Source organism: Anastrepha obliqua, chromosome 1, assembly GCF_027943255.1.
Source record: "Anastrepha obliqua isolate idAnaObli1 chromosome 1, idAnaObli1_1.0, whole genome shotgun sequence".
Taxonomy (NCBI): Eukaryota; Metazoa; Arthropoda; class Insecta; order Diptera; family Tephritidae; genus Anastrepha; species Anastrepha obliqua.
This window is the reverse complement of record NC_072892.1, coordinates 7,802,236-7,827,841: the sequence shown is the minus strand read 5'-3', so window position 1 is coordinate 7,827,841 and position 25,606 is coordinate 7,802,236. Positions and strand designations below refer to the sequence as shown.

Here is a 25,606-nt window from a genome sequence, read left to right as displayed (position 1 = left end):
CCGCGTTATCAGTTACAATTTTTCATTGTTTAATAAACCAAAGCCAAAAACCAACAAATGCAAATAGTTCATTTATCTATAATTAACATTACTCAACAGTATTTTTAAGCTATTTTAACAAAATTTATAATTTTTCTAAGCTTATTTTTTAAAAGATTTCGAAATGTACTGCTTGGCAACACTGTGTGGTGATAGAGCAATCAGCTGAGTCGGTATTACGGGATTTTTTTAACAATCGTGAAATAAAATCTACGGTACTACTATACGGAAGGAAGGAATTTTTCATTTACTTGCGGTTCTCATTAGCTTGATCGTAACAGCTGCCAGGGGACTGCGTTTACGTCGTTCACTGTTTTCAGCATTATTAGTCCGCGCGAAAACGGCCTCGAGTGCAAATGGAGAGATGCGTGGTATGATCAGAGAATTACTAATTTCACTAATTGTCTATGCTGTGTATTAGAGAAATCGCCGTCATCATTGTGGATTTCTTTGTGCCACTACTGTGTTAGGTTCTTGACTTCGCTAAAGATGTTCAGAAAATGGAGCTAAACTTTGCCCAGTTATCTGCATTGCCGAAAGACAAAGTGGTCTAAAAGCAGAAAATGTTAATGGAATCCATTAACATTCTCTGCTACAGGTGTCCCACACTTTGGCATGTTCCAGCCAAGTTTGGCACCTTTTCGCATTTTCGTTTACATTTTCGTCTATTTCATCCATATTTTTTTATTTTCACATTCACCAATCTGTGGAATCAAATACAGCTGTTTCTGACGTTTTGTTTTTACAGTTCACTTTTACACCATATGCAACAAAGGAAACGTTTAGTTTATTAATTGTTTTTAGAAATAAAATAACGTCGTATTAAATAGCGAAGTAAAATGTTTTGTTGTTTGCGCGCTTGCCTCAATGGAAATATGAGAAAAACAGCTTCTTCGGCAGCAAATCGACAACGCGAACCAGAAATATTCCTCGATTCTTCGTTTGCGGGTAAACGTCTCAGCAGCAGGAAACTTTTATATGCATTTTATAAATAGTTAACAAATTAACTTGTGTTATATTTAGTTTTAAAAATGTGTTTGCCTTCCTTCCCATTTTCATGCGCTGCTGTGTGCAGGACCTGACGCCATACTGCTCTCGAAGCAGCTGCGCATCACCGGCTCCGGCGGTGCCTTGGCCACTGCGCCGCTTGTGCAATCCAAATCATACTTTGAAATAAAAATACAACAAGGAGGCAGTTGGTCGGTCGGCTTGGCAACGCGCCAAGCGGATTTAACAAAACAGTTTGGCGGCTGTGACAAGGAAACGTGGTGCCTCTGCTCAGATAATGCAACGCGGCACAACGACGAAACCTTTCTGCCGGTAACCGTGACGACCCAAGAACCAACTAGCGTTAGCAAAAACCTAGTAAATGGCACTGCAGCTGCTGCCGGACTGATTGGCATAGAGGATGTACCTGAAGACAATCTGCTGGGCACTGATGTAAATGTCAGTAGCGAAAACGGAGATAGCAACTTGATTGCGCAGCCGCATCATGATTTTCCGGATGAAGGAGACATTGTGGGTATAGCATTCGATCATATAGAGTTAAATTTCTACTTTAATGGCAAAAATTTGGAAGTGCCATTCCGCAATGTTAAAGGTACCGTCTACCCAGTTGTATTTGGTAAGCCATGGCTCTTTAATTTAATAATTTAAGATTCTTAATCATTTTATTTTTACTCATAGTGGGCAATGGTGCCATTGTAGACATTATCTTGGACAACTTTCATTACGGGCCGCCGCCGGGCTTCGACAAAATTATGCTCGAACAATCACTGCTTTAAAGTAAGCTGCGTAACTCCTCTAACGACTTGTGTTATTAACCTCTGTATTACGATTTGAAATGCAGCGCAATCAGCAAAGTGCAACAATTTTGCAATACGGTGTGGCTTCATGAAGGCATCAATGCAAAGCAACAGTCTGCTTTGTCTCAATCAAAATTAGCATAGTCAGAGCGGCTGTTGCTTTCCACTAATGCGTTTATAAAGTGCTTCATATATTTGGCACTGTTTACAGAAGTTAAAATTATGAATATGTAAATACGAAACACTAAAATAATTTAAGCGAACAAAAAATAAATTATTTATTTACTACTTAATGTAAACTAGTCCATGTAACATTTTCAAGTATTAAACTGACTGCTCCACACATTTGTTCATTGCACTAAAGTCACTTAAAATGTTAAACAATTTATTTTTTATTAGATTCTAACGGTAAAAGACTTATCCCTATGATGTACTATTATGTATCTACTGTATTTCGTATAAGCTGTGTATAGCAAAGAAATGTGCGTTCCAATAATTCGCATGCGCTTAATGCTAAGTAAGAAAACTTGGAAAAAATATTTATACATAACAAATCTTGTAACTAACTATTTTTAAGCTTATAAACTTACATATAAATATACAAGTATTTTTGTGGCATTTTTTCGCTTACTCTATTGAACTTCTTATTATATTATTTATATAAATAATAATAAAAAATTATATTTCACATTTTTCCATTATGAGAATTGTAATGTATTGAAGTTTATGCGCATAATTAGGAAGAAAACTGTAAAATATACAAACGCATTCCGTAAATAACCGATAATTGTAAATGTATGTATGTACATATAAATATTCTTAAAATAAATAATAATACAACTAATTACACTTGGGCCTACGAGTATAAAAAAACAAGTTTTTGAATAAATTGCATTGATTGCAATGTGCGCCGCATTTAACCCTTTTTTTGGCACCCGGGACTGGCCCTTTTTGTCCTGCTAGAGGATCCTTTTTAAAAGGTTATAACCCCTATTGCGAGTGTCGACTAGTAGTAGATAAACGATTATTGTTCGATTATCGACTGCCTATGGTATTATAAATGTCGATTACTCGCTCAGCCATCGACTGTGAATGATTTTTGATCGCTATCCATTCTATTGCAATTTTTTGATCGTTGAGCATCGAAGAAAGATTAAACGAAAATGGATAAAAAGTAAGTAATTTTGTTGGAAAATGGTTTTATTTGTATATTCCTTACATCTGAATTTCAGACCGAAAGTTATAAGCAACAAAAGGCAACTTGGAATACTGGTGCAGTTAATGCAGGAAAACGAAGAATTGGTCCCTATTATGAATTGCATTCGATCTTCGATATTCGTTGGTTGTCGAAGATCGAAAATCGAATGTCAATTTGGTATTATGAGCGGTGCAACGCTGTCGAAATTTTCGTTGTATACCGAATTTGGAGTCGAATGCAATTTTGCTTGCGATTGTGTAGCGTATTGCGGGAAAACTTGCTAAAATGTAAGTTGTTTGCGATTATTTATTGTTTTATAGTAACCAAATAATAAATATATACTAATTTTGTTAATTTTATGTAGGTCGAAAGTCGTGAGTACCAAACAGCAATTAGAAAGTCTAGTTGCATTAATGGAAGAGAATCCACAATTCGCAAAAGGGATTTCCACCAAAGTACAAGCAGCAAAAAAATGGGAGGAATTTTCAACGGAGCTGAATTTCTTGGGACCACCAGTTAGAACGGCAGCAAAATGGATTAAGGTTAATAATGTTTTTCTTTTTTGGGATGTTTATAGAAATACATTTTTATTTTTCCTTGGTAGGTATGGGCTGACATACGTAGAGGAACTGAAATACATATTTTTTTCGAATGACGAATAATTGAATAAAGAAAATTTAAAACAAAAATAAAACAGAAACTGTGGCGTAAAGGTTTCTATTTAATACTTTTTAGATTTTTCTACAATATTCTAAGAATTTCATTTCTTATGTTTTCTGCTTCTCCCGTATTTGACTCCACTTCAATATCTTCAGCATCATCGTTGAGGGTCTCATCGGATAACTCTTCATCCGGAAGTTGAACATTATAAAACAAGCAAATGTTGTGCAAAGCTGCACAGTAGTAAAGAGCTCTTGCCTGCAACAAACATCTAAATCGATTTTTCAGGACTCCAATTGTTCTCTCAATGATACTTCTCGCTTGGATTTTTCTCGGGCGCACTGCTGCAACTGGTTTTCTGTACTGGACAGTGGGTTCATAAACGCCTCTTTAGATAATCTAAAGTTCTTTAAAAATCTGTAAGAAAATTTCTGTAATATTAAGTACGTCAACACATTTTGAAAATTCTAAACTTACTCAGTGGAAGCCATTTCTAGGGGGTTGGATGCGCCCCTCAACTGTTTTCTACTTCTAGCTAGTTCCACTAATCTTTCATCGTCCGATGAATCGTCGCACCACAGCTCCGTTGTACTCATTTTCACAAAAAATACTTTTTTTAACTTTTAAAAATAATGTTAGCAAAGAATTTCAACACAATCGGTTTTTCTTTTATTTTGATATGCTGTATCAGCTGAGAAAAAAGTATCTATTGTAAATGCGTCGAGCGATCGAAATTCACAATAGTCCTATTCTTCAACGAATGAGCACCATAATACCAAATGAAAATTCGTTCGATCAGCACTTTCGACTACAGTCGTAGATCGAATGTTGCTCATAATAGGGACCATTGCAAAAGGAATTTTCGGAAAAAATTCTTCAAAGCATATCCTGCATCACCTAAATGTTTACATATTTATTTAACGAAAATGTAAATGTTAATAGTAATAAAGCATAATATACCTAACAACATTTTTCCTTCGCCCCTACGGTGCTCATCTTCTGGATGTTGCTTCAACTGAGACATGTTGAAAACATTTGAATCCTGGATACTTCGCGTTGACATATCGGATTCTCCGGGCGTTGTCGCAAAAATATGAGTGAAAAATATTCCCTTACGATTGTAGTACAAATGTTGCAGCTCTTTTTTTGGGGCAACAATTCTTACATGTGTTCCATGTATACAACCTATCACGCCTGGTATTCCACTTTTAAAAAAAAAATAAGGTTTTGCTTGCCGTATTTCTTCTTCAGTGTAATGAATTGTCACGCAATCTCTACAAACGTGTTCTTCCAACGCTTGGAAAACTTCAGTTAAAACTAGGGATACCGTAGACACACCAAGTTGGTATGATCCCTGAGCACAGAACCTTAAAGTAGCTGCCAGCTTTAAAATTGTTGGTATCGACGTTTTTCTTACTCCAGGCTGCAGTTTGCTATCTAGCAAAGTAAGTAAATTCGTAAACGCAGCTTTCGGTAAACGAAAATTTTTAAAAAATCTGCATACATTCGATTCGTAGTAGGCGTAGAGAGAGCATTCTCGATTTATTAATCTAATTTGTTTTTTTCAAATATTGGAAATTGAATAAAATTAAATAAAAAAAACAAAAAAACAGTGCGGTCACGTTAGAACAGTCGCTTGTGTAGTATTTTGTGTCAATCTGAAATAACACTCGATCAAGTGTAATTTTTACGTGCGAAGGTGCCACCAATTATTAATTCAAACTCTCTTTATAACACCGGTTAAAAACTAATTTACTTATTTGTGACAAACCACTATGGAAGAAGACCCCGAAAGGGACAGAAGTAACTACTTCGCCATCTTAGGCGAAGAACCAAAAACTAAACGAAAAGCCTGCAATGTAAGCAACCACTATGACTTTCCAGCGTTAAAATCTATCAAACCCGCAAGAACCCAACAAAACTTATCATGCCCAAAATTTTTATTAATAAAAAGCAAAACAGAGAAATCAATTAAAGCCTACAAAATTTTCGCAGTCAGTAAAGCACTAGAATCGATAACAACTGAAAAACCTTTAGAAATATCATTAACTAAAGGAGGAGACTTACTTATTCTGGTTAAAACTCAACAACAGGCGAGTAAATTCCTTAACACCTTCCCGCCGGCGCTGTTATTCATGGTCTTCGCCCACAGACGGCAATGTTTAAGTCTTTTCGCTCTATCGGAAGCGATTGCAGGTCATAAAACGAAATTTTTTCATAAGGGTAGTCGTTTATGGCATCTCATCTCATAGGTACCGTTTAATAAAGTACCATTGGTGGTACGCGCTGCCTAAAGACGCAATCTTGTGCGGGCCACCGCTGGTACACGCCGCCTCATGAAGCAATCTTGTGCGAGCCACCGGTGGTACGCGCCGGCGTGAACGTGTTAAAGCAACACAATTATAAAATATTTGCAATATATCTGACTCTCTTCACCTAACGCTCAATATCTCAAAAGGTGTAATATACTCCGGAGTATTAAAAGATTTAAGCGAAGATGAAATCGTAGAAGGTTTGAAACAGCAAGGTGCAGTAGAATGCAAAAAAATCAAAAAATACATAGAAGGAAAACTCACCAATACCCCTCTGCACATCGTTTCCTTCAGCACCTATACCTCACCAAAAGAAGTGAACTTAGAATGGCTTAAAATAAAAGCTGAACCATATACCCCATCTCCTATGCAATGTAAAAACTGCTTCATGATCGGTCACCCAGCTAAACATTGTACCTCTGAAGCAAAATGCAATGTATGCTCATCTAGCATTGTTCAAAAGTATTCAGTTTACATCACTGGGAGCACAGCGTCGTAAATAAAAATGGCACATATCTTCCGCCTTGTTACCATATTATGCATCCGTTTTCACAGCCGAAGCAACTGCCTTCTATAACGCCTGTAAAATAGCAGAAAAAAACGGAGGAAAATGGCTTATCTGCAGTGACTCACTATAAACTTTGACTTCAATAAAAAATATAAACAACAACGATATATTGATATGTCAAATCAGAGATACGCTAATAGCAAACCCTGAAAAAATAAAGTTGTTTTGGATCCCTAGCCATATTGGAATTCGTGGAAACACCTTAGCAGACGCAGCAGCAAAACTTGCCACTAAGTCGCCGTTACACACAATATACAGTTTTAACAAGGGCGACCTAAAAAACGCAACTAACAAAGCAACTCGACAACAAATGTTACAACGATGGCAAAACATAAACCATTATTATAAATGCATTAATCCAAACTTCAACCCTCCAATCTTCCCAGCAACAACCACAAGGCGAAACACCATTATTAATACCCGTTTTCGGCTTGGACATACACGCCTGACCCACAGCAACCTCTTTTAAAACAACAACCCACAAAACCACGTTTGTCAATTCTGCAACGAAGGGACATATTCTATCCAACACATCTTTACAAATTGTGAAGCATTACATTCAATAAGACAATCAATATCCAGCCACACAATAGAAGAACTTCTGTCCGAAGTAAACGCAGAAAACATTAAAAGTTTTATACACGAATATTATTATATAAATACTTATGTTACGTAAAGCTGATGGCCTAGCCGCTAATGCTTTTTAATTCATTGTGATTGTAATTCATTACTCTTCCAATTAAAAAAAAAAATAAAATAAAAAAAATCTGCATAAATGCAAGTTTTATTTAATTCTTTTTTAACGTTAATGAACATAAAATCTGAATACATACATTTGCTCTTCCAGCTCTAGAGGATCGGAAGAATCCCGTACTTTTCTTCTTTCTCTAGACAGAAGTAGTAAACGTGAACGCGCATCTCCCTCTTCCTCACTATCACTAAACCACAGCTCCATACTATCCATTTTTATTTATTAGCATCAAGGGAATAATTTAAATATTTTAGTTTTATCACACAAAACGAAAATTTAAGCAAATATTAAACATCTAATCGCAGTTCAGCGAATAATTCACAGTAGTGCAATTCTTGGTCGATCAGGTTAGGTAATACCAAATTAAAATATTATCGACTCGATCGGCAAAGGTCGTTTCTACTGCTAGTCGACAGTCGCAATAGGGGTGTATATCCTTAAATCGATAGGAAATTAAATTTTAGGCAGCTACCTGGTAGCTGAAGCCGTTAGCTAAAATATAAATATGTTAAATTCATGTCCAAAGGGAAATGAAATTGCTGATGAGCTTGCCAGGAAGGGGACTGAATTGGCCTCAGAGACCTCCTACCCGGTCAACGGCATCCCCTTGACACTTGTTAAAGGGGAAATGCACAAATTATTTCTTAGGAAAGTGCAGAAAAGATGGAGCTCCATTTCTTCGTATGCTATTTCGAAATCCCTTTGGCCTCAATACGATATACGAAGGACTCAGAAAGTTCTTTGGACTCCTCGCCATTCAATTTCCAAACTCATAGGGGCCGTTCAAGTATTACGTAAGCAGATTTATTACAATTACACGCACATGTTCTGAATACCATTTAATGTCTGGAAAATCAGGAACATCTTGTTGACCTGCCCCAACATATTTTGCAGTAACATTATAGCCATTAATTTCCATTGAACTCCATACTTCAGCAAATACATTTCCTGCAAATTGGAAATTAGATCTTTCTAAATGTTCATCAATTGTAACGGCACGTTCATCCAAATGAGACCCAAATGGTCATGAGGCAATATTAAACCAGCCAGTTCCCGATTAAGAGGAGCCATTCTGCGGTCTACTCTGTTGTACGCACTTCTTCCAGGAGCATTGGTAGCTAAAAACAATGCATCGAGATCATGTCGCTTAAAGTGTTGTATAGCAAACCCTATGACTTTTTCATAACGCGGATTTTCATCTGGCCCTCCATCAACCGTCATGATTACCACTGGTTTTACTAGTCCGTGGTCAGTTTTAGCTAATGGTCGAAACTCTTCAAGTTCGAGAAGCGTCTCGAAATCCTGAGCATGAATATTAGCAGTAGATGAACTATGCTTTCCACTTCGAATAGCGATATATGTTGGTCCAGTATATCCAACGGCTTGCGGTTGTCCTAGCATACTGGAAGTGATTTTGATACCAGCGTAAACAGATGGTATTAATTTATGACGCTCAGCGATTACCCAATCGTGGTCAGGTAATTTGATTCTATATTCCATGTGCATTAGAAGAGGTGCTTGCTTATTTGCCGCAGTTACGCCAATAGGGACTCAAGCTTTATCATCTTGAGATATGAAAAATACTTGATCTGGTCCAAGTATGGATGCTATGTTCTCTAAATAATAGATTGATGTTTCAGCGAACTTGCTATCTAAGTGGCTCTTGTGGTGATCAGTTTGAGCCCGAATGAGCTTAACAGGGACTGTCGATGCATGTCTTCGTCCCTCGCGGAATTAGATTTTCTCGGAATCAAACGAAGATATGTCCCACTGCGACTAATGTCAAATCCTATTTTACGTAATTCTTGTGTGAGTTATTCAAGTGTTTTTACGCTGCGAATAGATTCCGTTCGTCTTCTATGATCTGCTGCACTCCCAAATAAAGCTACATCCGCAATTGTTTTCAATAGTGATGGATGATTGCTTTCAAGATTAGGACGTCCCACTGAATGCCTCAGAGATAGTCTTTTTTTATTTCTGGATTTTCATGACAAATATCTTCTAACTTTCTTTTCATACCATCCCTGTGTTTCTTCTGGGCAACTGCGTTTTGAATCCTCCTGTTTAAAGACTGTTTTGCTGTTTTTATTTCCTCACGCAACTTAATGATCTCAATTTCAGCATGGCTTGGCATAGTATCCCTGGCAAAATACAAAGCGTTCAGATTTTTTTCGAGTAGAGCAATCTTTTTTTTCATAGCTTCCTGAGAAGGTTTTGCTCTCTGTTTATCTGCATTTTCATTATTTTCGCATTACTGTTGTGATTCATTACCGGGTTTTATTTTATCTTCTTCGTGTTTTTTAATATTTGAAGCTGGCTGTATAATTTGTGTTTTTCTGCAGGTTTACAGGTAGTCGTTGCCTAAAAATAAAAACTTTCTATTGGTTCTGCTAAAGATTCTCTTATTAAGGTACATAAATACAAAGTATGCAATAAAAATTACATTGAAAGATTATTGAAAGCCATAGCCCGTTATTTGGGAACTTCCCCCAGAGGGAAATTGCAAAATTCGCATAAACTTCTCATATTTCTAGTACTCATAGGTACCTAAAATGATTTCGTCACTCACCTTGGAAAAAAATGTAGTAGATTGGATTTATTCTTAGTCGCCGCTTGCAATTCTTCTTCAATTCTCTTAGATACAATGATATCTAGTTCCTTGTCGGACTTAGCTTGTAATTTATAATTTCGCCACACTTCGTTAACTAACTTTTGTACATTTTGTACTTTCGTACTATATAGTATGAGATTTTTTAAAACTTTCAAACAATTTTTGGTATAACTTGGATTTGTCTATTTGAAACGACATCTTATTTAAACATTAAAGTTTGGCTAATGGAATCAATGGTGACACAAATGTTGAGTTGCATTGTATCCGAATAAAACAATACACTGACAGAAGAAATTTAGTGAACAGCGCGCGGTAATTCTCCGAATAGATTCTAAGGGTACGTTTATAACGCGCCAGGTTGCCGACACTGACTTGTATCTACTGCAGTACACGTACTGGTGTCATTTTCAACGTAATCTTATTTACGCGTTTATAGCGCACCGGGTTACCTTGGCCGACCTGTTGTGTTTGGTGTAGGGTGCCTGTCTGTTCCAGATAACGAAATCATTTAATCGCCCGTATTCGATAGCCTCGCTGGGTGCCAGCTTGATTTATCGATTGAACGTATTACCGGTTTCTCGGAGACTGTATTATTATCGGACCCTGTTAAAATTGTTGGCTATATCACCCGATTATAAAAAACGAAAAGTCCAAATAAAAACTAAAATTGTTGTCACAACAGCCAGATTCACCTGGCTCATTATGTACGGCTACCAGTACGTGTACTGCAGAATACTGCAGTGTCGGCAACCTGGCTCACTATAAACGTACCCTGAAGCGAGTGCCTAAACGTATGCGTGTATATTTGCGGGAATCCCCGAAAATGCGTTTTAATTTTCAAGCATAGACAATGTGAGGGTTGCCATTCGTGTAAAAAAGTATAGAACTACCGATGACGTAATCATCATCTAGACTCCCCTACGCCCATGTCATCCAAAATAAGCAAAACAAAGACCCACCACCCCCCATAGTGCTTAAGTAATACTTGAACGGCCACATAGCTCTGTTTACCGGTCACTATACGATCGGCACACACGCGGACAAGCTAGGGTTACCATTTAACCCCCATTGCAGAAGCTTTGGGGACCATTCGGAGAAGAATACTGTAGAACACTTTCTCTGCAAATGTCCGAGTTTGGCAGCCAGACGACTAAAGTCACTGGGAGCTCCTTTCTTCGACAGCCTGGGGCAGTGCGCCAACCTAAATGCAACCAATCTTCTCCATTAAATCAACAGTTCTGGTTGGCTGTAGATATCTACCAGTTGGAGGTCTCATAATGGTATCAAAACGACGCTTTAGTGCTACTTGAGGAGTGCCAGGTGCACTTCAACCATTTTACCTACCTACCAACCACGTCCAAAGTCGAAAAATCTGGCCAGAAAAGTCGTTAATATCGAGAATTGGCGCTTTAACAACCTAGGTACAGCTGCTGACAAGGGACTCTTAGTCACAAATATCTTGCGAATTTGTATGCACGTACTGTAGCTCGGCGATTAGTGCGGTGATACAAGATCTACCGACCCAAGAGCGGCCCGCTAATAACTAAGGACTCCACTTTTTCTTTAAGTTTCTACTATTTCACTAAGTTTGACTATTATAAATCGGTAGGCAAAGAATTTGTTTGACTTTTTTCGAATTACATTTTGAAGTGAAACTTCTTAGGTGTCGATGGACGAGCGAGAATGGAGAGTAAAATTTCAAGGCCATGCAACGTTTTGGGCATTTTCGTTCCGCGAGAGAGAAAAAAGATATGACGTAGAGGAAAAGGAGAGAGAGAGCTATTCCTTATATATATCTTACAAGCTTTTAGGAAATATATTTTTGGTGCCTACTTTTTGGCGTTATAATCCTTGGTGCCAACTGTTTGGGGCGTTCTTGGATCCCAATTTTTTTGTTTTCCAATTTGAACATTTTTGTATGCCTTTAAAACGTTCACAGAACTTTTTAGACTTTTTTGATTTACATTTTTTTTATAATTTTCATATATTTTTTATGATATAACTGAACATTTTTTTCTGCAATTTTCCAATTTGAAAGTTTCTTTTATGTCTTTAAAACGTTCAGAAATCTTTTTTGACTTTTTTCGGATAAAATTTGTTTTATAAAATTTTCATATATTTTTCTTGACAGGACTGTAATTTTTTTTTACTTTTCCAACACAACATTTTCGTGTACAAAAAGGAATACGAAATGTAGAGACTTCAGAAAAGTTTCATTTTAATATTTGGAACTACAAAAACTGATAAACTTCACAAAATTATTTTCTAAAATATTTAATATTGCAAAATTTTAAGTTGAAACACAAATATTTTCGAATGTTTCGCACATTTCTATTTGGTCAATCGGTGCAAAATTCCAGTTTATGAAGGCTACAGCAATAAATGTCAAGCCGCGTAAGTCGACAAATATTCTGTAACTCGCTTTCTAGTCTCATCCAAGAATGATCGCTCCATCGTGAGTCTCATCTACCCGCTCTTGCTTTGCTCCAGGGTGAAATTATACAAATTCATATTGGACAAGCCGGGGTGCAAATAGCGAATGCCTGTTGGGAATTGTATTGTCTGGAGCATGGAATCATGGCGAATGGCGCGTTGTGCCAGATGCCCAACGACGACTCGTTTCTCACGTTTTTCGGCATATCGGGCATGGCACTGAAAGTTGTGCCACGCATAATCATCGTCGATACGGAGCCAACAGTTATTGGTATGTATCCGCCCCATAGTGCGAGCTTTCGTGTCCTCCAATTGCTTTCTACACGTGAACCTTTTAGACGAAATACGAACGGGCGCCTATCGTTACCTCTTTCATCCGGACACTCTTATAAGCGGCAAAGAAGATGCGGGCAGCAACTTTGCGCGCGGCTATAACCTCTTGGGTCATGATCTCATCGATCGCACAATGGACGCTATACGGCGAGTGGCAGAACAGTGCCACAATCTACGTGGTTTTCTAATATTTCGCGCCATAGGCGGTGGTACAGGCTCCGGATTCGGCACGCTGTTACTGGAGAATCTGGCCGAAGCGTATGGCAAAAAGACGACGAAAGCGGAGTTTTTAGTATTCCCTTCACCCTCGTGAGATAATTTAGCGCACGATTTTAATATGGAGTTGATCTTAGCTAGCATTTGTTACGTTCCAGGCTATCGCCCATTATTGTGGAGCCCTACAACGCCCTCTTGGCAACACACTACTCCATGGATTATGTAGATGTATCGTTTATTGTAGATAATGAAGCCCTGTATGAGATTTGTGACACAAAACTTGGCGTTTCAGCGCCGACCTACACGAATTTAAACCGCATCATAGGACAGGTGAATGGAATCCTACCTCTTCAGCTCAACTCACTGCCATATTTTTTTCTCTTTTCAGGTGGTTTCAGCATTTACGGCGTCGCAGCGCTTTTATGGCACCAACAACGTTTCCTTCGAGGAATTCCAAACGAATCTAGTGCCGTATCCACGTATACACTATCCCCTACTCACATATGCGCCGCTGGTGCCGGTCAGTAAGTATCCTTACGTGAACAGCGATGTGGGTCAGCTGACGCAGTCGTGCTTCCATCCAGGCAATCAAATGGTGCGTTGTAATCCAACGCTGGGCAAGTATATGGCCTGTGTGCTGCTCTACCGAGGTGACGTTTCGCCGAATGACATTAATGTCTCGATACAGCAAATTAAATCGTCTCGAACTACGCGTTTTGTGGACTGGACACCGACCGGTTTCAAAATTGGCGTGAATGCCATGCCGCCTGTCTTTGTGCCGGGCGGTGATTTGGCGCCGACATCGCGCGCAGTCTGCGCCATTTCCAACAACACGATCATACGAAGCGCTTGGTGTCGGCTGGTCAGTAAATTCGACAAGCTGTACAATAGACGCGCTTTCGTGTATCACTTTGTGGGCGAGGGTATGGAGGAAGGCAGCCTATCGGAGGCATCGCAAAACGTGTGTCAGCTTGTTGCTGACTACTATGAAGTAGAGTCCTCGGCGCGCAGTTCAGCAACGCGTGCGTATGACGAATGAGTTTTCGTTTTAATGCAATCAAAAAAGCAAAAAAAAAAAGAAATTATTGTTTTTGTTTTACGTAAACTATGAGAAGATGGAAACCGAATATATTTAATTTTTGTAAACTCAAAAATGTATTACTCTTATCACCATATTTAGGAACTTTTGATTCAAAAACTTTTATACGAGGCAAAAACATTTTAGAAAAGTGACGATTCTTCTGCATATGGTCCAAGCAGCTTACAACTTCCGCGCCTGGCCCAAGTATCCTCTGGATAACTTCCGAACATCCGTTTGAGAGCGAGCCAAAGGAGCGAGAAGGCGAAACTACCCAGGATATCTGGCTGTGCGCTAGGCTTGGCACCAGTCACGTAAAAATCCTTCCGCAATGCAAAACAACCTTAGCCGCAGGGAGAAAAAACAGGAGCAAAGACAAGGGTGTTAACATACAAATGTTCACAAATTTTCTATAAAATCTTTCTCTTGAGCAACCCAAGGACCGCCTTATAAGCTTCCGCTTCCAATATGTGTGAATCCCTTTATCGCCAAGCAAGCTGTGCATCAGGTTGGTGTACATGACGCAAGACAAAGGTAGACGGACTACGAAACCCTCCTGTGAGACACTTGGATAAGTTTGACTTAAAAAAGAATAAACACAGAACTGGACTCCTCCTCAATCTGGAGCGACCTTCCATTAGTATGGTTGTTGGTATTATCACCGGTACTGCCTAAAGGGAGCACATGGGAAACCGGTGGAGTTTGCTCCAAATGACTGCTGTCGCTGCTGCATTAACGAGGAGGAGGTTAGGAGCCTTGAAAACTTCCTTTGCCAGTGAAACGCTCTTACGAGAACAAGATATCGCGGTCTGAACTCTTAGTTCTTTGAGTGACTACCAAACTTGTAGTATTTGATCGTTTGTCTGAGAGACGAAGTGGTTTCACCATATTCGGAATTAGAGGGGGAGCTTGAGTCCAAATGAGTGGTATCAGTTGACCCTCCAGGCCTAAGTGAGATCCCTTTAAACCCTTATGAGAGGGGCAACCACCTTTACCTAACCTAGTCAGTACCTGATTCTCGAACGCGGAAATGTGTCCTGTGTAATCTTACTATTATACCTGCGAGAATTTGTGCACAGGAGTATTATAATTTTCATTTATCTTAAGACAGTTAGCAGTAAAAATTTATTTTTTATCTTCTCCAAAGCATGTAAAAAGTATTGAATTCATACCAAATCGAAGCTCACAATCATCTATTCAAAGTTTTTGTTTTTCTAAAAATTAGTAAATACGTAAATATGCATAAAATACAGTAGAGGCTTGAGCATACGCATGACCGCAGGGCAATATGTCAGCGCATGCGCAGCATAGTAGTTGGTGTCAACAAGTGGTGAGTGATGAAATTTTAGTAAGTGAAGCAAAAACTCAATGGATTAATAAGTTAATGGTGGTAAAATCAGAAAACGCTGATGTACCCCATTCTTCTTGAACATTTTGAAGACTTCTGAGCCACTGGTCGTTAAGCGGAGTAAATCGAGCGTGAGAAATGACCGCTGGTGATCAGTTGTGCTGGTTGTTGTTATTGTTTTTACTGCCGCTTAGTTATACATACACGCATAAGCAGTTTGGTGCATAATAAACGAGGGGGCGTTTTCATTGCATTGGCAATTGGGTGCTAACTTCGACCATAGAATGAAGGAGTGGCCGATTGCTTTTATTTGTATCGCTCTATGGCTCTAAAAGAATTCAGTGGAAGTGAATTCGAAGAGGGCTATTGCAGATGCAGGTGGACTTATGGACACAATAGGTGGATTTACTGATGCGTATAACTTTATGCCAGGTATCAGCTAAATATTTTAAATTAATCAAAAAACAAATGAAAGAAACCAAAGCAAAGCAACACATAAAAAAAAATAACATAGAAGAGGAAACCATAACAACATAACAACGAAACTTAAGTAAAACATAAGAAAACATTATATGGCATAATATAACATAGTGCAACATAGCATAACATATACGGCTTCATCCAACACAGTGGAACGTAATATGAAATATATATACTAACATAGCAAGGCATAACATAACAGAACATTATATGACTTAAACTGGCATAATATAACATAGTGAACATAGCATAACATAATATTTATAACCCGATTTACTACAACATAATGGGATGTAATATACCATAAAAAGACTAACATAGCATGACATAACATGGCAGAACAGAAGATAGTAAACATTACGAAACGTAAAAAAACATAACAGAACATTATATGACATAAAGGGGCATAATATAGCATAGCATAACACAACATAACTTAATACAACATAGTAGAGCGTTACATGAAATAGGTAGACATATCAAAGCATACCATAACATAACACAGCATAAAAAAATATAACAAAACATGCGATGTTATAGCAAAATTCAAATATAATTTAATATAGCATGGCATGGCATTACTTGGAATAACATAATAAGACATAACAATACTTGACACAGGAAAACATATGCAAAACATAACATAATATAATGTAGCATAACAACAATAGCATGGCGTGACATGGCCTGGAACAAAATAATAAAACATGACGGTACTTAACATAAGTAAATACATGGTAGCATAACATAATATAGCATAGCATAATAACATAATATTAAATAACATGGCATGACATGACCTGGAATAACATAGTGAAACCTAACATTTCTTAATGCAAGTAAGCATATGGCAACATAACATAATATAGCGCAGCATAACGACATAATATAATGCAGCATGACATGGCATTACCTTGAATAACATAATAAAACATAACATTACTTAACACAAGAAAACATATGGCAACATAAAATAATATAACGTAGCATAACAACATAATATTAAATAGCATGGCATGACATTGTCTGGAATAACACATAATAAAACTTAGTATTACTTAATACGAGTAAACAGAACATAAAACTTAACATAAACGTAACATAACAAACAATAGCAACAAAAAATAGCACAACCGAGCACAACATCACATATTTATAGAAAAAAACAACTTAACGTAGTAACATAAAGTAATCTTATATAGGCTGGCACAACATATGACAATACGGGCGCAGACCTCATCGCTAATGCAGTATTTTTATATAAGTACATTGGTATACCATAATACATTTATGTTTGATAAATTTTATAAATAAAAAGCAAAAAATAAAAGCACATACTACAACACAACATAACAAAACGTAACTTAGCTTAACAAAACATAACATTACTTAACACAACATAATGTTACTTAACAGAACATAACATAACTTAAGAGAACAGAACATAACGTTACTGAACACAACATAGCACGACCTAGCATAACATTTCGTAACAAACATAACATAGTATAAAAAGAAATGACGAAAGATTCACAACATATCACGACTTAACATTACATAACATAAAACACCATAGCATAAGAAAACATACGGCAGTGTAACATAACTTAACTTATCGTTAAAATAACATAAATGAAGTAAAGCAAAATAAAAAAAAATAAACGGAGAAACGTCTTTCCATCTGTGGTCACGCTCTTATTCAAAATCTTCCTACCAAAATATTGATGACATAATTGCCGTAATTGCGTGAAAAATAACTTCATCAATGTTCGCCAAGACGGAGTTCGCAGCGACGTCTGTGGCGACAGACCGTCACGTAGTCTAAATGATCGATGATGGATCACACTCGATTGCAAATGCGTATAATGGCTCAACTTGACGTGCGACGCCAGGTCAACGCCGCATCACAGTAATATCGAAGACAGAACGTTGTTCGCATGGTTGCAAGTTAAACAAACATCAATGGCAATAAGAACAACAGACAGACAAAATGCCAATACAACATTATTTGCAGGGTGCGTGCCCTAGCAATTACCGGTCTCGCAACCGTATGTGTGGCGGGGTCACAAGCGAATGCATGACAAAAAAAAAAATAAACAACGACTCAGTAACGCTAAAATTAAGTATTTATAGGCGCACAAAAACCAACAAACCCACAGCAAACATTCCTCCACACGCATGTTCGCCACGCAATGATGATACCGAGCAATTCAAGCGCATATCCTGCCCCTCGTAATAACCCATAATTAAAAGAGTGGTACCCTTTGATTTCGGCCACTCACACTGGCATCAAGCGCTGAAAAAGTACATCGCGCCCGCAAACGACCCGCCGCTCAGCGACACATCTGGCCACAGAGCGCGCCAGGTTTTGCAGCACCTACCTTCACCGTTTGTAGCTGACTTGCGGCAAGGTCTTTTCATTGGTCGGGTAATCGTGATAGATTCCTACACCGTAGCCTTAATGCGCGCTTATCGATTATCCTCTTTTCGATACTGTTGATACTTCAAGTCATTGAGCTGCACTGTTGCGCGCAAGCAGATTATCTTCGCGGATGCTGATCTTTCAACTTGCGTGCCTTATGCGTATCGACTATTTACTCTGCCTGGCTCTTTTCCTCCAAACAATGCCACATCAGATTGTATTGCATTGATTGTGTTGGTTTTTGTTTTTGTTTTGTTGGTTTTGCGGCACTGCCTCTCACTTGAAATTATTTACGCCAGCCTTTGTCTTTTTTGTATCGGATTTTGCAATATCGCCGAGCAGGATCGTGAGAACCGATGCGTGTGTTCTAGTGCCTTTAAACAACTCAGAGAGCTGAGTATTTTTTGTTTAACTTAAGTGTTAATGAGCTAAAGGAAATTTCGGCGTTTACGTGCAAGGACCGCCAGCTATGATAATATTGCCACACACATTAATGATGCGCAATGTTCTTACCAATGCCAATTTCATTGAAAAAAAAAATGACACTCCATTGTATAGACTCGCAAAAGTTACTAATAATCGTTCAGGCCTGCACACTCCTTTCCTCTTCCCCTTTTCCAGTTTCTCTTTGCCCAATGCAATGCTATTATGATGGACGAACTGAGTTTCTAGAAAAGGTGAGTCCTGTAATGGTCAGCCAATATGGACCTTATCTATATCTAGGAGGTATTAACCAGAAAGACATACAATATAGAGGAAAACGTTAAGTGCTAAGTTCATTACGCACTTTTTGGAAGAAAGTGTTGAATACTTCTACCGATTGGACGATTTGGCCTGGCAAAGAAGTTGGATTCGATTGTAATTTTACACGTATTCACATCAGCTGGAGCTACTAGGTTGATCAAGAAGTTTTGCAGTTCGATAAGAAAAACATAATTTTTTGGTTAGAAATATTATACATTTGAAAAATTATTAAAATTATTCAGTATTGTCTCCCTGAACATCAGTAACCGAGATTCCAATTTGTGAATTCCATCGCTGAAGTGGGAATCTGGAAGGGCTGCAAAATATGCTTCCAGAGCTGTTATGGCCTCATTATTCAATGAAATACGTTTTTCACGCATGCGGTCTGGAAACATATGGATGTCGGTAGGAGCAAAATCTGATGAATTCGGTGAATGCTCCATCAATTCGAACTTTAATTCATAGATTTTAATAATCGTCAAAAAGCTCTAGCGACACGGTGCATTGCCCTGATAAAAAGAGTTCTTTCTTTTGCAATATGGGTCTTTTTTCACGATGTTTTGCCTTTAGCTGGTCAAAAGGGGTAAGAATAATATTCAGACTTTATTGCTTTACCACTTTGCAAGTAATCCCCAAAAGAAATTCCTTTCGCCTCCCAAACACTGATGCTAACACCTTCTTGGCGGCTTTCTGACACGAACTCGGAGCCGGAGGACCAGGTTCACACCAGTCTTTGGCCTCTTGTTTTGATTTGGGGTCATGGTGATAGACCCAAATCTTTTCCATAGTGTGGAATTGATGCTCAAAATCCACTTTATCCTTTCGAAAACGCTCTGAATGTTGCTAAGAAAGTCGAGTTTGAAGGTTTTTTTATTCCATTGCTAGCTAATGCGGCACCCATTGTGCACACAGCTTTCTGAAACCCAATACTTCAGTCAACATTTTTCTTACACTGCCCTAAGAGATGTCTGGGGATTTTACTAAATCTCTTTCAGTAACTCCACAATTTCCAAATACGAATTTTGTATTTTTTCTACGATCTGGTGTTGTTGCTGTTTTTTAACGTCCCCAACGTGGATCGTCTTCAAATCTTATAGGACCACATTTAAATTCTTTTGCTTTTAAACCTTCCAAAAGTAAAAATTCAATCATTGTGACGATACTAAACGACTTGTATAGTACCTGACCATTGAATTATGACCGAATCTTGACATTTTTGCATTAAAAATATGTATTTTAAACTAATATCTCGTGGCTCCTCCCCTTGCTGTTAAGACGGCCGCAATTCGTTGAGGGATACTGGCTACGCACTGTGTTATCTTCGTCTTAAGATTTTTTCATTATACCACACATCTTCGATGTTTTCCTTCAGCTGTTGTATTCTGGGATTATTCCGCGTCGAAGTCTCTGTGAAGTTGTGCCCAAAGTTTCCGCCGATTTCGCATACACGCCGATGTCAGTTTTGGCTTTTTTGCTGGTCGTCTGCTAAAAAGTCCATTTTCGTATAAGCCTCGTCGTAACGTTCTTTCCAAAATATTTACTCCAGATACGTTCTTGGTGACAATTTTGGCGATTGTTTGAAGTTACCGCTAAAACGTTGTTGGTATTTTTCCACTTTTTGGCAACATTTAGCACAGAGGCCTTGGATATTCCAAGGGTTCTTGCTATGTTTGCATAGCTTTCAAAAGAACTGCAATTTGTTGCTTTTGTCCCGATGTCAAATCCGACTTTCGGCCCATTTTCTAAAAAAAACTGGTTAAAATGAAAAAGGATAATCCACGTGATAAATTCAAAAGATAGGTATATTTTGTACTAACTGTTGTTATATTTTAGATATATGAATATTCACTATTCAATTCTTTCACTTTTCAGACGATCTCAATTAGTTTTTTATGCTCCTCACACAAGATCGAATTAATTCGCATTGGCATTTGCACACATTACTTTTCACTTATAAGCAAAAAAACTGATCCTTTTCTAATCGTCGCAGGCCAATTAACCGGAAATTCTTAAAAACATCTAAGAACAGGTTAAACACCCCTTAATACCCTTTTTCATTTGGAAAATCCCAAATTAGATTTAAAATTTTACCTGATATTTGAAGTTTTCAGAAAAAATGCCATCGGTCATAATTCAATGGCCAGGTACTGTAAGCAAAGGATGAATTGACAGATTAAAATGAAACTTCACATACGTTCACATAAAGAGTATACCAACTTAAGGGGGCCCGGTGGTCTGGAGCTCAAAAATTTCACCTATATTCAAGATTTTTTTGCCATTAAACATTTAAAAACCATATTTCATCTTTTCGTGTTTATTACTACATCTTTTGAGCATACAAAAATTTTTTTATTTTATTTTAAAAGCAATATTTATCATTATAAAAATGCCGCTGAATATGACCCTCTAAAAAAATTGGCCCGGACGGCATAGGTGATTTCACAAGCACAAAAGTCAAGAAGATTTTTAATCAGAAAGAGTGCAATTATGGTCGGAACTAGAACAAATCGAAAAAATTAAAAATTGACAAAATGGCGTGCTTTTGAAAAAAAGTTCATAAAACCGGATCTTTTTTCACTAGTTTTTTAGTGTAAGAAATAGGAAATTATTTAAATAAAATTATGATTCTAGTTCCGACGATAGCCAAGCATGTTATGAACAGCATAATAAAATTTCAAGTGATTCGGTTAAATTTTTTTTTCGTCATCCTCGCCGTGGGAATTTCCGCATGAAAATTTCACAGTATTTTCATAAGATACTATAATTTTGAAATATCGAAAAAAAAAAATAAAAAATCGATTTTTCAAATTTCTAGTCTACCGGGACCCCTTAAGGGGTTATATACCTTGTGTTGGACTAAAAAATCGAAAAATTTTGTGTGGCATATTCTAAAAGTACATTATCTTAAAAATATAAATTCAACTAATCATAAAGATCGGAGCACTAGAACGAAAGTTACAGACCGTGAAAGCGCGCGACCTTATCCATAAATGAACGCAAAACTTTAGACGTGATTATCCCGAAGTCGTGTTTTTTGAAAATTACCGTCGCGGGGATCATTATATATCAAAAACTATTTGACCGATTTGCATGAACTTGTTTTTTAATTATTTGAAATTACAACCTCGTGAATCTGAACGGTTCACTTTTTATAAATATTTGCATAGTTCGCTGGAATTAATTTTTTTTTTAATTTTCCAACCCCTCAAAAATCGTTTTTTGGTGTAAAGCGGTTTTCATATCTAGAAAAAATTTGTTTGGGTAAATAAACCATTCAGATTCACTAAAAAACATTTTTCTACAATAATCATTTAATTTTTTTGATTTCAGTCGAGCTGCTCATGCGCTACCGTGATCACCACAGGCCTCTTCTACAGAACGGCTTTTCGGGGGAGGGGCGATATCAACAATAAATAATAACAATTTTTAAAGTAAAAACACCAAAATGTATTCTTCGAGAGTTACCCCTCATTTGAATAAAAGTTCTAAATCATATTTAAAAAAAATTATGACAATCGACCATTTTTTCGAGCTCACAAGGTATATAACTCCTTAACAAAAAATAACACAAATTAAATTTGGGTTATTGTAACGTTCTCTCTTATCGAATCGCAAAACTTATTGAACGTCCTCTCTTAAACTTATTGAACAACCTAGTACAATAGATCATTTATAAAGGTCCGGCAATTTCGGAACGCAAACTTGACGAAAAAATTGAAGCTATTTCTTGCATTCATTTGATTTACACACAAGTTTAAGGGGTTAGGCGTAGTCTTCAAAAAGTAGGAACTTTTTGTTTGCATTTTCTTAAAGTATAATATCTTAGAAAAGTTGTGTGAAAATTTGAAGTGAATTCGACAAATACTTTTCGAGTTATTCAACAATTGACAAAGGGCACTCGGGCGCTCTGAAGTAGATGGCAAAACTTTAAATGCATTTTTCTCAAAATTATATTTTTTGAATTGGCGATCACTGCAACTTAAAAACCCCTTGGTAGATTCAATAAAATTTATACTGCTTTTGAAAAACATAAAAAACTCGTGCCTGATCGAAGGAAATTTCGATTTTTTTAAAGAGTTAATTGCCTGTTTTTTTCTCGAAAATCTGGAAAATATTTCCTGAGGCCACCATATCGTTAATTTAAAAAAAAGCTTCTATCAGGCACAAGATTATCTATTAATAAAACTAATTTCTCTTGTCCGATTCATGTTAGATGAATCTTCAGTGTGGTTGTTGTAGCAGCAACTTGGTCGAATGTAAGTCCGGGTCGATCCGGTTACTTAGAACTGACTGTCGTGGTTGATTTTAGATGAATCTTTATTGTGATGATCACCGTAAGGGACTTCGGGATAAACGGGCTCCACACAAACAGCGATAATTTTTACAATTATTAATTTTTTTTTTTAATTTTGCCAGAGCCAAGTCGAAACATGACGTATTAATACTATGTTTTTATTTTTGTAAAATAAAGCAATTGAATAGCAAAAAAAATTATTGAAAATCATAATTTTTTCGGGCCTCTGACTGTCCCTTAACATAAAAAGCTTTTAAACGAAGTTATTTATAGAAAAAAGTCAAACAGAAAAGTCGTTGGGGGACTCACTCGTTGGGAGGATGTATAGAATATTAGAAAATGTGTATATGGGGGAGAGACCCACACACGTTTTTGCACACCTGAGCGGATTTGTTTTTTATGCTCTACATTATCGTGGCATTATCAGATATACCAACCATTTTTTACCCCAAAAAGATAGCTCGAAACACACACCCACATTAAGGGTCTGACTCACTTCTGAATTGTCCGCATGACACATCTTTCAAACGATATCTCTCAGTTGATTGTAGATAAGAATAATTATGCATAAAAAATACATTTTTCCTAAGCGTTGCCACTTGTGCAATTACCTTTACTTCTGTCCTACTCTCTCAACTCTAATATTAAAATTTCCTTAATTTTAAGTTTTTTGAAACTGAATTTTATTTAAATAATATTTTGCAATTTTCTTTATTAAACTATGAAAACTTTGTCTTATTTGGATATAAGTAAATAAATAAAATAAATGAAAAAAAACATTTACTTTTTTGGTGTAAATTAGTTAAGGTACGCAAAGTAGATTTTGGCTACAGAAACAATTTCGCTAACTTTGTATTCCATATGTAGTCATAAGCATAGCGATTATCCGCATGCAACCTCCATCCACTGCCCCGTAATTTCGCATTGTTGCCTTAACAAATGTTACATGTTCATCACGGATGTGCGTGAGAAGATTCACACACGGCCCATTTCGGCTTACTTGGCGCATATGATGCGCCATATGGTCAATTGTCGTGCCGAGGCGGAGCTGCTTATAGCACTTGGGAGAAGGGCGCCTGAGGCAAATTTATACGCTGGTCGAGCTTTAAAATCGCAGTGTAGGACAGTAACATTGTTGTTTTTGCACAGCAGGTTTTTTGCGCATTTTCCGATTTCTTTGTGGACACACACGTGTGCCTAACATATTGGATTTGTTTTTTTTTTTTTCATTTTTCTTAGTGTTGTTACCAACACCCGCGCTTAGTTTCGATCTCTGTTGGTTGTGTCGCAGTCTGAATGAATTCACAATAAGGTAAAGTAATTCGCTGTGCCAAAGAGAAATTGCTTAAATTGTATTGCTCACATGTGTATGTATGTATAGTATATGTAGACATGTATGCTTATATATGAAGGTATGGGCAAATACTCCTCCTTCGAAATAGTTGCCAATGGCATAGGCAATATCACTTTAAATGCAGAATTGCTCAGCTTCGTTGCGGCACTTTTAATATAGATTTTCGTACAAAAAATAAATTCTCTATTGGATTTATTGCTGTTTACAGTGTAAAATATTGTATTTTTTTATAACTTTCCATGCGTTATGCCTGCACAGCGGCAACACCTCTTTAAATAGCGAAAAAGCCGCAAACAGCATTTCAGGCTTGTTGAGGAAACTGAAATTTTTCAGGTACCAAAAAAAATCAGCAGACAACAAAAATCATTCTAAAGCTAACCAGCACCATTTGAAGTGAGAGCTCAGCTGGGTACTCAAGCCAAGCAACAACCTGTTGCCGCAAAAACTTTTGGTATACTCGTTCGTTTTTTTTTTATTATTTCTACATTGAAAAATTCAAAAGATTTCTAATTCTTCTACGCTTCCCGCGTAAACATTTTCGCGCTGTGTGCTGCCACAAGTTGGGTGTTGCATCGTTGCTTATTAGCAAAAGGGGCGAGTGTACGCTGCCATCCGACAAGAGTTGGCTGAACTGCGCTGCGCCTTCGCCTGCGCCAGCTAAAATCCTAAAGTTTATTTGCTTGTTAGATTTGGCCGTTAGTGCGGCGTTCGTCCGTCCATACGTCCAACCGTCCGTCCGACCACTTGCAGCTCTTTTATTCATTCAATTTGTCAGTTGGCGCAACAGAAATTCGCTCGCAGCTTTGGTGTCTTTAGCTGAAGTGATGTGCGCCAAAGTCAAAAGGTTATCGCTTGTTGGAACAGTTGTTGCACTGCTGTGTTTAGCCAACAGGCCGCGCAGTCGTAGTGAGGCACATCGCGGCACGTCATCTTGCGTTGGTGCAAGTGTATGTACAAGTG

General features: G+C 37.5%; 2 protein-coding genes across 3 annotated transcripts; both read left to right on the top strand.

The window, feature by feature from the left end:
* Window positions 1-810: 810 nt before the first annotated feature.
* LOC129247686 (SPRY domain-containing protein 7) lies at window positions 811-2,691 on the top strand. Its single transcript, XM_054886929.1, has 4 exons — window positions 811-987; window positions 1,115-1,663; window positions 1,726-1,824; window positions 1,889-2,691. The coding sequence occupies exons 1-3, from the start codon at window positions 879-881 to the stop codon at window positions 1,821-1,823; spliced, it is 756 nt and encodes a 251-aa protein (XP_054742904.1). The 5' UTR covers window positions 811-878; the 3' UTR covers window position 1,824; window positions 1,889-2,691.
* Window positions 2,692-12,152: 9,461 nt separating this feature from the next.
* Window positions 12,153-14,080, top strand: LOC129235370 (tubulin alpha-1D chain). 2 transcript variants are annotated; one of them, XM_054869181.1, is made up of 6 exons: window positions 12,153-12,338; window positions 12,435-12,648; window positions 12,716-13,019; window positions 13,085-13,256; window positions 13,315-13,450; window positions 13,511-14,080. In XM_054869181.1, the coding sequence occupies exons 1-6, from the start codon at window positions 12,327-12,329 to the stop codon at window positions 13,963-13,965; spliced, it is 1,293 nt and encodes a 430-aa protein (XP_054725156.1). In that variant the 5' UTR covers window positions 12,153-12,326; the 3' UTR covers window positions 13,966-14,080. The 2 variants fall into 2 exon arrangements, with proteins under 2 accessions (XP_054725156.1, XP_054725155.1); XM_054869180.1 differs by having other exon boundaries at window positions 12,154-12,338; window positions 13,315-14,080.
* The last annotated feature ends 11,526 nt before the right edge of the window (window positions 14,081-25,606 follow it).

Coding starts and splice junctions, on each gene's coding strand:
- LOC129247686 (XM_054886929.1), top strand. CDS start 879: ATGTTTTGTTGTTTGCGCGCTTGCCTCAATGGAAATATGAGAAAAACA. Junction 988..1,114: donor CCTCGATTCTTCGTTTGCGG/GTAAACGTCTCA, acceptor TGCTGTGTGCAG/GACCTGACGCCATACTGCTC. Junction 1,664..1,725: donor CGTCTACCCAGTTGTATTTG/GTAAGCCATGGC, acceptor TTTTACTCATAG/TGGGCAATGGTGCCATTGTA.
- LOC129235370 (XM_054869180.1), top strand. Junction 13,020..13,084: donor TTAGTATTCCCTTCACCCTC/GTGAGATAATTT, acceptor GTTACGTTCCAG/GCTATCGCCCATTATTGTGG. Junction 13,257..13,314: donor TAAACCGCATCATAGGACAG/GTGAATGGAATC, acceptor TTCTCTTTTCAG/GTGGTTTCAGCATTTACGGC.